Source organism: Lichenostomus cassidix, chromosome 15 (assembly GCF_008360975.1).
Source record: "Lichenostomus cassidix isolate B80296 chromosome 15, HeHo_3.0, whole genome shotgun sequence".
In the NCBI taxonomy this organism is placed as follows: domain Eukaryota; kingdom Metazoa; phylum Chordata; class Aves; order Passeriformes; family Meliphagidae; genus Lichenostomus; species Lichenostomus cassidix.
In genome coordinates this window covers 7,642,391-7,655,621 of record NC_139496.1, presented here as the reverse complement: position 1 = coordinate 7,655,621, position 13,231 = coordinate 7,642,391, and the positions used below count along the sequence as shown (strand labels likewise).

At 38.2% G+C, this 13,231-nt stretch overlaps 1 protein-coding gene across 2 annotated transcripts in view; it reads right to left on the bottom strand.

Annotated features, from left to right (window-relative positions):
* HIRA (histone cell cycle regulator) overlaps positions 1 to 13,231 on the bottom strand; it is a 32,454-nt gene that overhangs the window by 3,852 nt on the left and 15,371 nt on the right. For both annotated transcript variants that reach the window (XM_085075835.1, XM_085075836.1), the window contains exons 11-22: positions 11,358 to 11,463; positions 10,566 to 10,787; positions 9,878 to 9,963; positions 9,241 to 9,435; positions 7,851 to 8,021; positions 5,696 to 5,900; positions 4,840 to 4,944; positions 3,887 to 4,035; positions 3,002 to 3,163; positions 2,197 to 2,255; positions 1,556 to 1,661; positions 9 to 131 (exon numbers count right to left, since the gene is read on the bottom strand). In XM_085075835.1, the coding sequence (XP_084931961.1) occupies positions 9 to 131; positions 1,556 to 1,661; positions 2,197 to 2,255; positions 3,002 to 3,163; positions 3,887 to 4,035; positions 4,840 to 4,944; positions 5,696 to 5,900; positions 7,851 to 8,021; positions 9,241 to 9,435; positions 9,878 to 9,963; positions 10,566 to 10,787; positions 11,358 to 11,463 (1,689 nt within the window). The remainder of the gene's footprint in view (positions 1 to 8; positions 132 to 1,555; positions 1,662 to 2,196; positions 2,256 to 3,001; positions 3,164 to 3,886; positions 4,036 to 4,839; positions 4,945 to 5,695; positions 5,901 to 7,850; positions 8,022 to 9,240; positions 9,436 to 9,877; positions 9,964 to 10,565; positions 10,788 to 11,357; positions 11,464 to 13,231) is intronic.

The following is a 13,231-nucleotide window of genomic DNA, read 5'->3' as shown; positions in this document are numbered from 1 at the left end:
GTGCTTACTTTGATGTCCGTCCCTGTATTACAGCCAAGGGCCCAGAACACAGCATGGCTTCTTGGGATGGCAAACTAGTCCTGAAGTCTGCACATTGTGCTAGAGAGTCCTGTTTGTCAGAAACAAGATTCCTGGAAAAAAGCAAACAACCAAAACACAAGTGTGAGGAGTGCAAACAGTGATGTCAGCGGATGTCAGCTTTGTTCTGCCTCAAAGACTGACTTGTGTTTTCACATACAACCAAAACTGTGGCTAGCACAGGTTTTTCCCACGAGAATTCTTCTTGTTTTATAAATAAAGATAAAGTTTGGATGTTATTGGAACAGTGTCCCAGAACTTGGACGGTGCAAGCCTGGCCAATCAGGCCTGGGGGAAGGCTTCTGACTGACCAATGTGGGTGACTTTTGAGAACTCTATATATATGATGAAATCAAAACAATAAAGGCCATTTCCTTCTTGCCACTGAGAACTGGTGCCTTCATTACTCTACTAGCTGCTCAACAGCGACATAAAACAATATCACTGAAATGTTCAGGAATTCCAGGGACCCTGATTATTCCCACTGCATGTCTGAATTCTGCTTATGCAGTGTCCCTCCCACCCCCAAAGTTCAAAATGTTAATTGCATAAAAATTACCATCAGTTTGGAAGGAAAGCAACTTTCTATTAGCCATTTTACAGTCTAATAAGAAGCCATGACACAGAATGATGCCTGGAGTGAACACAGGTAATGACTTTCTCATTAAGAACTTGATTTTACCTCATGTCAGGTCTTCCCCTGCCACCAGACACACACATTGACAATCTTTCTCAGAATTACAGCAATCCCTTCATATGGAGGGAGCTGACATTACAGCTGCAATTTCCACACCTAATTAAGGATATCATCTTCACTTGCTTGAGATGCCAGGAGAAAGAGTGGCTCAAACCAATGCTAAGTTTAGACTTCAGACAGCACAGAGGTAAAATGGTACAAATATTTAACATACCCTTTGCTGCTTTATCATGTCTAAATCTGTATGACGACTAAAGGCATTGCTCTTTTATGTATTTCCCAAGCTGTGGTACAAACTAAGAAATGTCAGCAAATTCAGAATTATGGCTGAGAGCCTGTCCTCTGCTCCTTACTCCCCTAATATAAGGAACAAATAAGGTATTTTTTCCAGAGGATTCGCTTGAAGTAGTTGAATAACAACAATTATGCTAAGGAGGAGTTAAAACAATAAGTCCTTTCATCAAGCAGGCTCATTACACTAATTACAACAATTATATTAGGACTACAACATGGTTTTTTTCCCCACAGAAAGGCAACAAAGAACCCGTTTTGGAAAGACACTGTAAATAATTTAACCATGGAAATTTTTCATAGGAACTTATGCCTTTCCATGGGGAAAGCCTATCTGACCCCAAACAAGACACAGACTGCTGGGTAGCCTTTTCTTGTGCTTAATAATGACTCTTCCATGACTCTGAGGTGGAATGATTTCTTCCCAATAAATCAGAACACACATCAGTTCCTGTAAGTAGCAAAAGCAGGAAATAATACATAACTTACCATGTAGAAAGAGAAGGATTAAAGCAGTAGGCCTTCCCATCAGACATGCTCATGACAGGAATTCCATGCTGAGTCAGCAAGATCTGAGAGACAGTTGCATCACTTCCTACAAGTCAAATCAGACCAAAGTGTTTCTTCTGGAGTCTTGCCTAAGACTCATAATGGTAAGGAATGGTATCCACCATTAATTATCAGTTATAGAACTTAAGAGAAAAGGTTCAGTGTTGTTGTCAAGCACTGAGAGGGAAGTCAAGACACAAGATAATGATGGCAAGCACCAGGCTCAATGCAGTAGCACTGACACCAATTTTGCAAAATACATTATCAATCTTGATGCTGCAATTTATAAAGAACATGGGCTTAATCAAGAACATTCTCCTTATCTAGGGAAAATCTTCACAACACTGAATTTCTACATTCAGGAGCAAGGCAGAATATAAGCTACAGCATCTCATACAAGTTTGCTACTCACTGATATTGTCATCACAGTTATTTTAAGAACTTCCCTTTATCACACAACAATGAAGGGAAATTATTTGTTTAGGCTTTTCAGGTTTCATAAAATGTCAGCATATTCATAAATGGCACTAAATAGTACAGGTGGGCTTAAAGGTTGGTAATTAAAGGAGCTTTTTTATTACCTGAAAATATTGTTTGCAAAGACTCATCTCTAACAATGGCTGTCTGCTTGTGAACATCCCTGAAAAAGACAAAAGGACAAGTCTGCAGTCAACAAACAACTGAGAGCTCCAAAATCTTTTAAAAAACGTACTTCTTTCATGACAAAGTGGGGGGGTTGGGAGTTTGTTTGTGGTTTTTTTTTTGCTTTGACATTTTCTTCATTGCTTTGACAAAATTATTTTGGCAAACTCAAACCCCTTATGGCAAGACAGAAGTCAATAGCAGAGAACAATTTTTATGGCTCTATATCAGGAAGCCTCATTACAGCAAAGCAAACACTGAGGATCCAAATAACTCCTTTAGGAGCTCTGACTTGCCCGAGACATTAGATTGAATTCAACAACTGTAAACAAGTTACCAATGTTTTTATCTTGGCACCTTGAAAATGGCTGGAGTACTTTAACTCTGAAACTCATGTACTTTATTGGTTAAGTGTGATGGAAGATGGAAGTATCCATATTTCTCCTTTCCCCCTCCCCAGTCCATTCCACATGCATCACAAGCACTTAAACTAGTGACTTCTAGCTGATTCTTTATCTTCATTCTAGAAAGAAGTTCAATATTGTGGACTGTCCTAGAACAGAGACAGGATTCTGCTGAAAACAGAAACCGTCCTGCCCAGTTAACTCTGCATATTCTATTCAAAAGTGAACTTGTGTTCAGACCTGGTGTGGTTTAAGCCTCAGTCTCAACAGCAATGCAGTGATACAACTGAAGGTACCTATGAACATGAGCTGAGCTGCTGCAGCCAAACGTGGCCCTTACCAAACAGAGAGTGTAGCAGCAGTGGTGAGAGCCATGATGCAAGAACCTGTGCAATGCAGAGTGGAAATGGGTGTATTCAATATTATAGGAGGAAGAAGGCGACGACCACAAGATGAAAATACTGACAACGTTCGTTTCTCACAGGCCACAGTTACAATCTCGCTGAAAAAAAAAAAAAGACAAGAAACATTTACATATTGTCAAATGCAAGTAGCATAAAAACAGGGTGAATTCTGAAGCTATCATACAATTTGGGTAAATTTAAAAAAAAATTACTATTGCAGCTTTAAGAAAAAATTTTCGATACCAAGAGGAAAAGTCATAAACTAGACAGACCAAGGGGCATAGCTTAAAATATCAGTAAAACTCTTGGGTATACACAAACTCTCCTTCAAGCCTGTACTTGTATTTAGCTTTAAAATCTGCTACTTCTTTTTCAGACCTGGACAGGGCTCAGGCTTCAGAAATACATTTTCAATTTAGATTCAGAAGTTGAAACTAGGCAAAATTGAGGAAAATTAAGACAAAAAATAGCAAAAGACTCAGGAAAATACTGCAACATGACAAAACATGCCATTTCAAATTTTTCATTCTTCAGTAGTTAGCACTTGAAAAACTGTCACTTATGATTTAGTCAACTTTAATGATGAAATCTAAAGGAGAAATGTAAAAATATAAGAAAATTGTTGCAACTAGCTAATGAGAACTTGTGATGTTTTAAGACTGCACAGAGTTAATACTTGATGCAAAACCTGAGACTGAGAGCAGTGCACACTTTTATCCATAAATATTTATCAGGAAAAATAACTGTAAACTATACTTTTGTACACCTAAAAATGTCTTCTGGCCTTCAGGACCTCCTTCCTGTCTTACACACTCTCTTACCAGCTTCCTGCTGCAGCGAGGATTCGACTGGTGAGGACTGTCTCCCATTCCTTCCCTTCTCGATTACACTTTAACCTGCTCAACTTTGAACCCCCCACTGAGGTCATTTCATTCTCCACTTCAAGGTACATTGATGGATCTGAACTTATCTGAAATACAAAAAAATAATTTTTGCAAGAGGAAAAAAACCTACTCAAAAAAGCAGCAACTACTGTTAGATCCAAAACAACGCTGTCTTTAAGAACAGATTTAAGTATGGCATTCTCTGTTTAATGTGGCTTCAAAATAACCCATGGCACTTTGAAACAAGCAGACCTCTGAAAATCAGCCTTGGCTGAAACACAAATAATTTCTTTGTATTTGAAGCACAAACATAAGGAAAGGTTGTGCTAGTCTGTCTCTGCTTCCCAATTATGGGCATCAGATCAAGTCTGTATGTGCCCAGTCTCCCCACAGTCTTGCAACTGGAACCAGACTACCACAGCCTAAATACACATAAAAACTATTAATTAAGTGCCTAAAGCATTACTATTTGCCAGCCTGTTTAGATGCAGAGCACCTCCAGAGAGCTCACAGAAAACGCTTTTTTTTATTCTTCACTGGTGTACTCCCAACACCACTGCAGTAACAGTGCAGCAGCTGCTCCCACCAGAGACTTATCTGCACCACACACTTTGGCAAACCAGGAGGGACTGAAGAACCAGAGGTACTCACTCCTCTTTGAAGTTTAGCTAGGTCAGAAGTGTCCTATTTTTAGCTGATTTGCCATTATCTTTACTCATACAGACATATTCTTACAAGCTAAAGTGTTACCATCTTGCTTGCAACAAATACACACATTCAAACTTTAACTTCTCAAAGGATGTAATAACCTAAGAATATTTCAAAGAAAGCAGGATTTTTTTGTTTGTTTTTAAAGTATAAAGCTTTTTTCCCTCTCATAGTCCACTTACTTGCAAAGTAAACGATTTCTGTGGGATTGGGGTTGGCAGTTTAAGTGCTAATGCTGGTGCAGAGATGCAAGCAGCATCCTTCTCAGAGGCCAGTGTAGCTGGGGACTGGAAAAAAATTGGAGAAATAGTTACATTTTTCTATTAAAAAAAAGTTAAAACGAAATATATTCTACCAAATAGATTGCTTTGAAAGACAATTTTCTTAAAATTCCAAATAATGCCATTTGCAAATATTAGTCTTTTTCCAATTAGCTGTACGAATACAAGATTTTTAATACAGCTTCTAAGAGTTAATGAAAAACAAAGCAAATTTGAATTGGTCTTTTTGTTCTTTGAAAACACACCTTATTTTCAGCTGCAACTAATTCAAGGAAATTCTGGTATATTGCATGGAAAATCCAAACTCTAGATACTGAAAATAGAGGTATCTATTTGCCCTAAAATGATGGAAGCTCTAATGCAACTACTCTAGGGTTCTGAGGAAATTCCTAACCATTTAAGTCATCATATCCAGGTCACTTTCTTGTGCTTGGGCACTCTCCATCATACACCACCAAAAACTGATGGCATTTCATTTTATTCTATGCAGTCATTTGGCAGACTATCATTACTTAGCATGCTGGGACCTTCAGTAAGTAGCTATATATACAAAAGATAAACACATTTGCCACACCATGCACACCTGCTTTTTCTAATCTTAAATTCTAAAACCAGTAAGTTTAAAGGTATGGAACAGGGATGGCTAAAAAATTCTGAGGAACTGAAAATACTTATGTTTCCCTGAGTTGATGGAAAAAGTCAACACGGGACTGACTTTATTAATATTGAAAGCCACAATGAATCTTATTTATTTCACCTGAACAGTTAAAGTTACTGGTACAAGTCTGGAGTCTTTCCGAGGCCTTCCTTTTTTCTTCTTTTCTACTGTTTCTCCCTCAAGTTCCAGTTTCCGTTTGGGTACACTGAGTGGTTTAACAGCTGGAATCTTCTCTTCACTGTCACTGCTGCTCTCCAGAATGTCCTTGGGCTTATTGTCTTTAATTAAATTCTGATCCTTCAGTCTGCAAAAAAAAAGCCTGTAAAAAAAAGCTGATTCCAAAAGTTGCCACATATCCTAAACATTGCCTTCTTGCAGACAAGTTGACATTTCTTAGGCCTCTTTGAGTGCACAAAGGCAGGGGGAGGAAGCTGAAGAGGTATGGTAAATCCTCTCAAAGTACAATCTGCAATATATATGTAAGCCAATCAGACATATTCTCCCCTCTAAAAACATTAATCAAACCAGCAGTTAGCCATGGGATAAAGCTGGAAATAGCAACTTTATTTTAGCATTCAGTTCCAATTACAATCAGATCTCTTTCCCTGAGCTGATACAAATAATTCAGCACTCTAAGATGCAAGAGTAGTTAATCTTCTCCTCTTCAGTGGACACTAGACTTTCTGCTTATTCATGTATAACTTTTGTCATTCTACTGTCTATCCCCAGAAGTTGTTCTGTTCAACTCTGACTACTGCAAAATGTGTATCTGCAAACCAAACAAATGACTGCACTGCTCCATCTTCCATTTCAGGAAACATTACCATGGAATCCCAGAATGGTTTGGGTTGGAATAGACCTCAAAGACCCTCTCATTCCAACCCCCTGCCATGGGCAGGGACACCTTCCACTAGGCCAGGTTGCTCCAAGCCCCATCCAACCTGGCCTTGAACTCTTCCAGGGAAGGGACATCAACAACTTCTCTGGGCAACCTGTGCCAGTGTCTGACTGCCCTCACAGTAAAGAATTTTTCACTAGTATCTCATCTGAACCTGCCCTTTTTCAGTTTCAAACCATTCCCCCTTGTCCTGCCGCTACATGCCCCTGTGAAAAAGTCCCTCTCCAGTTCTTTTGTAGCCCCTTTAGGCACTGGAGGGCTGCACTAAGGTCACCCTGGAGCCTTCTCTTCCCCAGGCTGTACAGCCCCAGCTCTCTCAGCCTGTCTTCACAGCAGAAGTGTTCCAGCCCTCTCATCATCTTTGGAAACTCCTCTGGACTTGCTCCAACAGGTCCCTGTCCCTGTATAACTAAATATAATGTAACCAATTCAAAGTACAATCCCTGTGAACTCTCTTGTTAACCATTATACCCTAAAACAGGTCATTTAATCATAATCTTCCCATTCCCTCCAATAGCTGGTTATTAACTCACACAGCTTTGCCACTTAGTCCTTAACTACTCAGCTTCAGAGAAATACCTTGCATAATCGAAACCCTTTTTCTCTGGCATCTCAATTATGCCAAACAATACACTTTTATCCATATTTCACTGACACATCAGAAGCAATTATGAGAGTAATTTAATACATCTTGTTTCTGCATCACATGGTTAAGCTCCTTGACATGAAAACATGTTTCATTGATAATAACCCGGAAACTACATACTTCTTTCTCAAGATCGCTATCTTTTTATAATTTGTTTTGGTGAAGCAGGAAGACTTATGCCATAACACTATGTCACAAAACAATGCTTTTTTTTTTTTTTCTTAAATTGTGTGGATCCAGAGCCAAAACCCTTTAAAATCAAAGAAACTTCTTTGCATGCCTTCAAGGCATAAAGCTGAAATACAGCTATGATGAAGAGAGGCTGTCTGCTGACATGTATGGTAATTTATCTTGAAGTAAATCTCTCTTGTACAGAGATGCAAGCTGGTTATTTTTGGCTGGTTTTGTTTTCTAAGGAGCCCAGCTGCACTCAGCCACATGGGGAGGCATGTGCACACACAGCCTCTTACAACAATAGTTTTGACTTGGAATACCTTGAAGAATCTGCTTGATACCAACATGCCAGGGACAAATGTACAAAGGGGTAACACCAGCACAGAATTTACTTATTTGTAGCTGTCCCCTTCCTTCCAATAGTGGAAAAAGCCCAAGACAACTTCTAGAGTGTCAGTACTGTGACATCCACACCACAGATAATTAGTGTTTCAACTCTACATTGTTATCTTCCCGTTCCCCAGGCTGTGTCTTACCTGTCCACAACAGTCTGATTTGTGTTTGTTACAACAGCAGTCCCTGAGGTGGCTTTGGATCGTTCTGTGAATCTAGAATCAAATGCTTTCATGGGTTCAATCTTGGATGGAGTTGTCAACACAGAGGAAGACGATGCAGAAGGAGCAGCTGAGGCAGAGGTAGCATTTACACTGTCAAAAAAAGAGACAGCAAAAGAAGGATTGAAAGAAACTTTTAGTCCTGGTAACCTGCATTGCTCACAACAGCTAGCATTCATGATACTAGCTAGAAACCATGTTGAAAACCTTTCACTCAAGTACATAATGAATTATATTCTTTTTCCATTCTTCCATGCATCAGTGTTTTTTAAGCTTTGCCTACTCCCAAAAGCTATGATACACTTCAGAGCTCAGAGCCACATATCTGGATTAAAAGACCCTAATTCATTTATTTTTATTTATTTATTAGTATTTTAAATTCAGGAATGAATTTATACTTTCAGCTGGTACTTACACACCCAAAGGGAAAGGATCACTTTTTAAAATGATCACAGGGGCTCCTGCTTTTACCCCTTGTCAAGTTTCCCCAATATTTCCATTACAATATTATATATTGTTGTTTATCAAACAATTTGGGATGAAACAATTCATGCCAGGTTTAGACTTTGTTGTTGAAAAATCCAAACTGATTATTAAGCCTTTCCAAGCATAACTCTTGGGCAAAGGAATGTGTTTTCCCCACACTAAAGCATTCCAGGGATCTGTTATTTGAATAGCTGTTTACTTTAGAGATTTTTCAATTCATTCAGAGAATGAATTCAGAGAATGAATGGCTCTAAAATAACTGATGCTTGTACTAAAAAGCTGCTAGAAGTACAATTTACAAAGAAAAGGACACTTAATAGTTTCATCTGTCAGTCATTTCTCATAGTGCACCCGCTCATTTTTTAATCTGTGGCAAATTTCAACCGAATTTGATGGAGAAGTAGAGGTTTCAATTGCGCTATGCCGTGACAAATGCTATAAAAACACACTGAGAAGAAGCCAGGTCAGTGCTACCACTGAGGGAAAAGCAAGTAAAATGTAGTTGTTCTGTAATTAATTTGAAAGTCACACTGGCCAATCAGCACTTGTGCACTGACAGGTCAATGTCACTGTGCTCTGATGGGGTTGTTATACAGGAAAGAAGGATCACCATGGTTGAACAGAGGACACAGGTCAGATTTTGATGTTAAGTAGGTTTCATTACTTCCACTACTGGAAAATCTTCTATTATTTACTAATAGCAACCCAACAACCCATAAGCAAGTAATTTTGTTAAAGCATTAGCAATCAACTGTGTACTTCTGTAAACAAGAATTAAAAACTGAACAGACTCATGCAAGTAAAAAACAAACCAGCAAATACTGACCCATCTTTATTGGCTGCATCATCTGTTGATTTTATACTGGCTGCTGTTGGCTCTACAGAAGGCTTTGAAGTATTAAGGGAATTTGCTGCGTTAGAATCTAGTGACATGAGCTGCTGGTTACTTTGAGAAGACATCATTGAGCCAGACAGAGTTCCAGATATTGGGATGCTATTGAAAAATGCTGTAGAAAAATCCCTAAGCAAAAAGACAAACAACAAATGTATTTCTCAAAAACACTTTAAAAGGAATTGAAAAATTGTAATTTTAACTAAACTATTTATTCCATTATTCCTTTTCCCACATGTGGATACTCATATACAGCCTAAATAAATTCCCAGTACCTTTCCTGAGAGTAATTTCTCGTATCCAAAGGATAGTAAAGCCAGTACTAATATAGATATGAATAAAAATACATTAGAGCATTGTTCATCTATAACAGCAAATAATGAGAATTAGCCTGATCTATTAGAAATGAGATCTTAAGGCTAAAGAACACAGTTTGAAACTCTACTTCATAAGAATACACATTTATTTCCAAGAAGTGTTTTATGATGCCATAAGACAGAATGACAAGTTTGGAACAGGAAACAAAGATAAGATGGTAAAGAAAGATTTTAAAGATGACTTCCAAACATACCCAGTGTCCAGCTGAGCTATGCAGAGAGGTGTGATCCTTCTCCGACCATCTGCTGTTCGTGTTTCAACTTGTTTTTTTAAGAGATTCTGTTGGGAAATACATTTTATCATAGTTTCTGATAAATGAGAAATGCTATTTTAATTTTATTTTTCAAACTGATAAGAATAGGTATATTAGAAGAGGTGCCTCAATTAAAAATCTGTTACAAAGACTTTTTCCCATAAACATACACATTTCCAATTTTCCATCTATCCATCTGTAGAAAAGGCATTTGTGGAGAATGTAATCTGCTCTCTACTTTAGAATCAAGTCTAAAACATTGCCATTTGTGCATATCAAATCTTTCATTAGAAGTTGTGTTCTATGTTTAGGAGAGAAACAATGCCTCTGTCCTTGAGAAACTGAAGCACAGTTCTATAGCTTCTCTGTCATTAGCTACTCTTGGTTTCCTTTCTGCACACCAAGAATTTTTCACTCATCACAGAAATATCCACAAGCTTGTTCCCACAAAGCCTCACTTCTGCTTAAAAGCATCTGACTTTTCAACAAGTCCCAGTAAATGACCCACTAACCTGGTCAGCTGGCAGAAAGGTGCCATTCACCACAAACAAGGATGCAGAAACTGGCTGTATCATAAGCAGTTTGATATTTATTGGCTCAGTAGCTGACAGTGCCCAAGAGCACCTACCTTTCTAATGTCCTCCAGGCTCTCCCCATTAACCATGCTTGCCACTTTGGGAGTTGTGGCATTGCCAGAGCCTTCCCGAATTGATGCATTCTTCTGATCCACCTGCTGCTGCTGTCTCTGTTGGTACTTGAGCATCTCTGGATTCTCAATAATGGTGGTGGACAACTGAGCTTCAGTCATGATAGCCAGGCTTTTGCCATAGGTGGACTGGTGAATGTTGCTCTGTGGGCATTAAAGATGTGAGTGACTACAAGTGCTACATTATTGATTATAATACAATGGAATCACACAAATCCAATGGAACCCAAAAAGTGCAACTTCCCTCTGGATCATTTATACACCAGATTTTTTTTTTCTTTCTTTGTGTTTTCAACCAACACTAAATCAATATGTAAAATAATGGGAATTCAAAGCTCTAGTTGCTCATAGCAATGAGAAGCAAAACAGCCAACAGCAACAGTTCAAAAAGACTTGCATATATGCAAGTTAAAGAGTAAATTTATAGTGTTTTGAAGCACCCACTTCTTGTTTCCTTGGCCAAATAACTACTTCAGATCTATAACGATGTGTAAGCAAGTGGATGTTTTCCAAATACTTTCTTTCCAGAACAGAAACTAATACCACAAATTCATTTCTTGACTACCCTTTTTTAATGATTTGCAAAGCAGACAAGAGCACATTTTCTGTAATATGGAAATCACTTACTACATACTTCAATAAACAGGCTAATATTTTAATTGAATCAATACATCCCTGAAATATGATCACAGGCTCTCTGAGTGCTTACTGTACCTTTTCCTCCTCGCTGAGTGGATCCCCAAGTTCATCCTGGGAGAAGTCCAAAAAAGCCACTGATCCATCCATGGAACACACCAAGATACCAAGTCCATTAAGGGTCCTGAAGGAAACAGAGATACAACTTTGTTTCTAATCTCTTTCATTAATGCAAAGGGGAAATATGATGGCTTGTTCAATAAAAATCTTCGCTTAAAGTTATTATTGCAGCAACAACTGATGGAACCAAAGAAGTGGGACAGTGAGGAGACAGGATGACAGGCAGGAGAGCCCCTGTGCCAATGCTCCTTTGCAGACTGCACAAGGACAGTGGCACTGGGACATTACACCTGCCCATGGCATGATGCACCATGAAAGCTTTCCTGAAAGGGTAAACCAGAATAATGTTCACAATGAACAGTGAAAGGAAATTAGAAATGTATCTGCTTCAACAGATGAACAAATTTTTTGTGCTAATGCAAGTGGGGTGAAGAGGCCATCAACAATCAAGCAGTCCAAAAATCTTGGTACTAGGCAAAAACACAGTTTTGATTTTGTTACTGTTCATTATTTGGGTTTTTCAGTAAATTGCACATGTTCTTATATGTGGGAATATACTGGAACCCTCTTCTAGAGGTCTCAAAAGGTTTTCTTAGCAAAAAAAAGAGAAGAGAAATTATACATTATAATACTAATAGATTTATAATCTTGCATATATAACCTATAATTGCACATTTAAAAAATACTTGATGAATTTTGACTGCTATCCCAGACACTTCCAAGTACAGAACTCACAGAGGCAGTGAAACAGTGCTTTACAGAGTAATTGTTACACAGAAGGGAAGAGGAAAGGAAAGTTGCCAGAACTCCGAAGTCCTAACCAAGTTATTAAAAATCTATCACATGTACCACAGCTATAGGCATTTGAAAACCCCTATTTTTGTGGCAGCTGGTGCCCTGATAGCATCACATCCAGAGAAAGCAGCCTCAGCACCACAAAATGAGGTAAACCAACAGTGCTCCAAGTTACAAAACAGTAAAATCATGTTAAGTGTTTTCTGCTTGCTTAGCAGAGAAAATTGCTGAGCTCCTATTGACCTCTGGATCCAAGCAATTGTTCCATGAAAACATAATCATTTGCAGATATTATGTAGATGGATCCCAGTCTAAAATTCTAAATCAGAAATTATACAGCTATAACAATATAATAGTATCAGGTTTCTCTGAATTTACTCAGTCTACTTTCAGAATGGAGCACGTTTCTGGGAACACTCCATATTATTGACATTTTAGCCATCCGTTTCAATTTGTAAACAGGATATAAAATATCAAGCTGCCTGATGATCCTTTGTCTCTCAAGTATCCCACAAAACCATTTCCTCAGAAATTACAAAATGTTAACCAGCTCTTACTCATAATGACTTCATGCCATGAAAAATGTGCAAATTGCAGATGGAGAAATAAAAAACACTACAGGAAAACAAAACTATTCAAAGCTATTGTACTGTAACAATAGCAGCACTTCTCTTGAAACACTCCACTTGCTGGCTTTCTAGCCTTAATCTATTAACGAAAAAAAAAGTTTTGGTTTTGAAAACTTTTTATTGTGGTTCACTGAGCTTCATGGCAAAATCCACATGGCACATAGAAACCAAGAAGTTACACAACTGTAAGCTTTAAAATTCACAGTATAAACCCACCAAGAGATTGTTGTAACTATTAAGGGAAAATTTCAGACGTGAGGAAGTGACAGAATTAAGACAACCTATGTAATCAGCTGTGGGCCTATCGTATAAAAAATACTGAGTCTTTTCTTGTACATAACCATTAACTCTCTAAATCACCAGATGTATAGATGAAGAGTATTTTTTATACCATTTACTGAGTGGTCT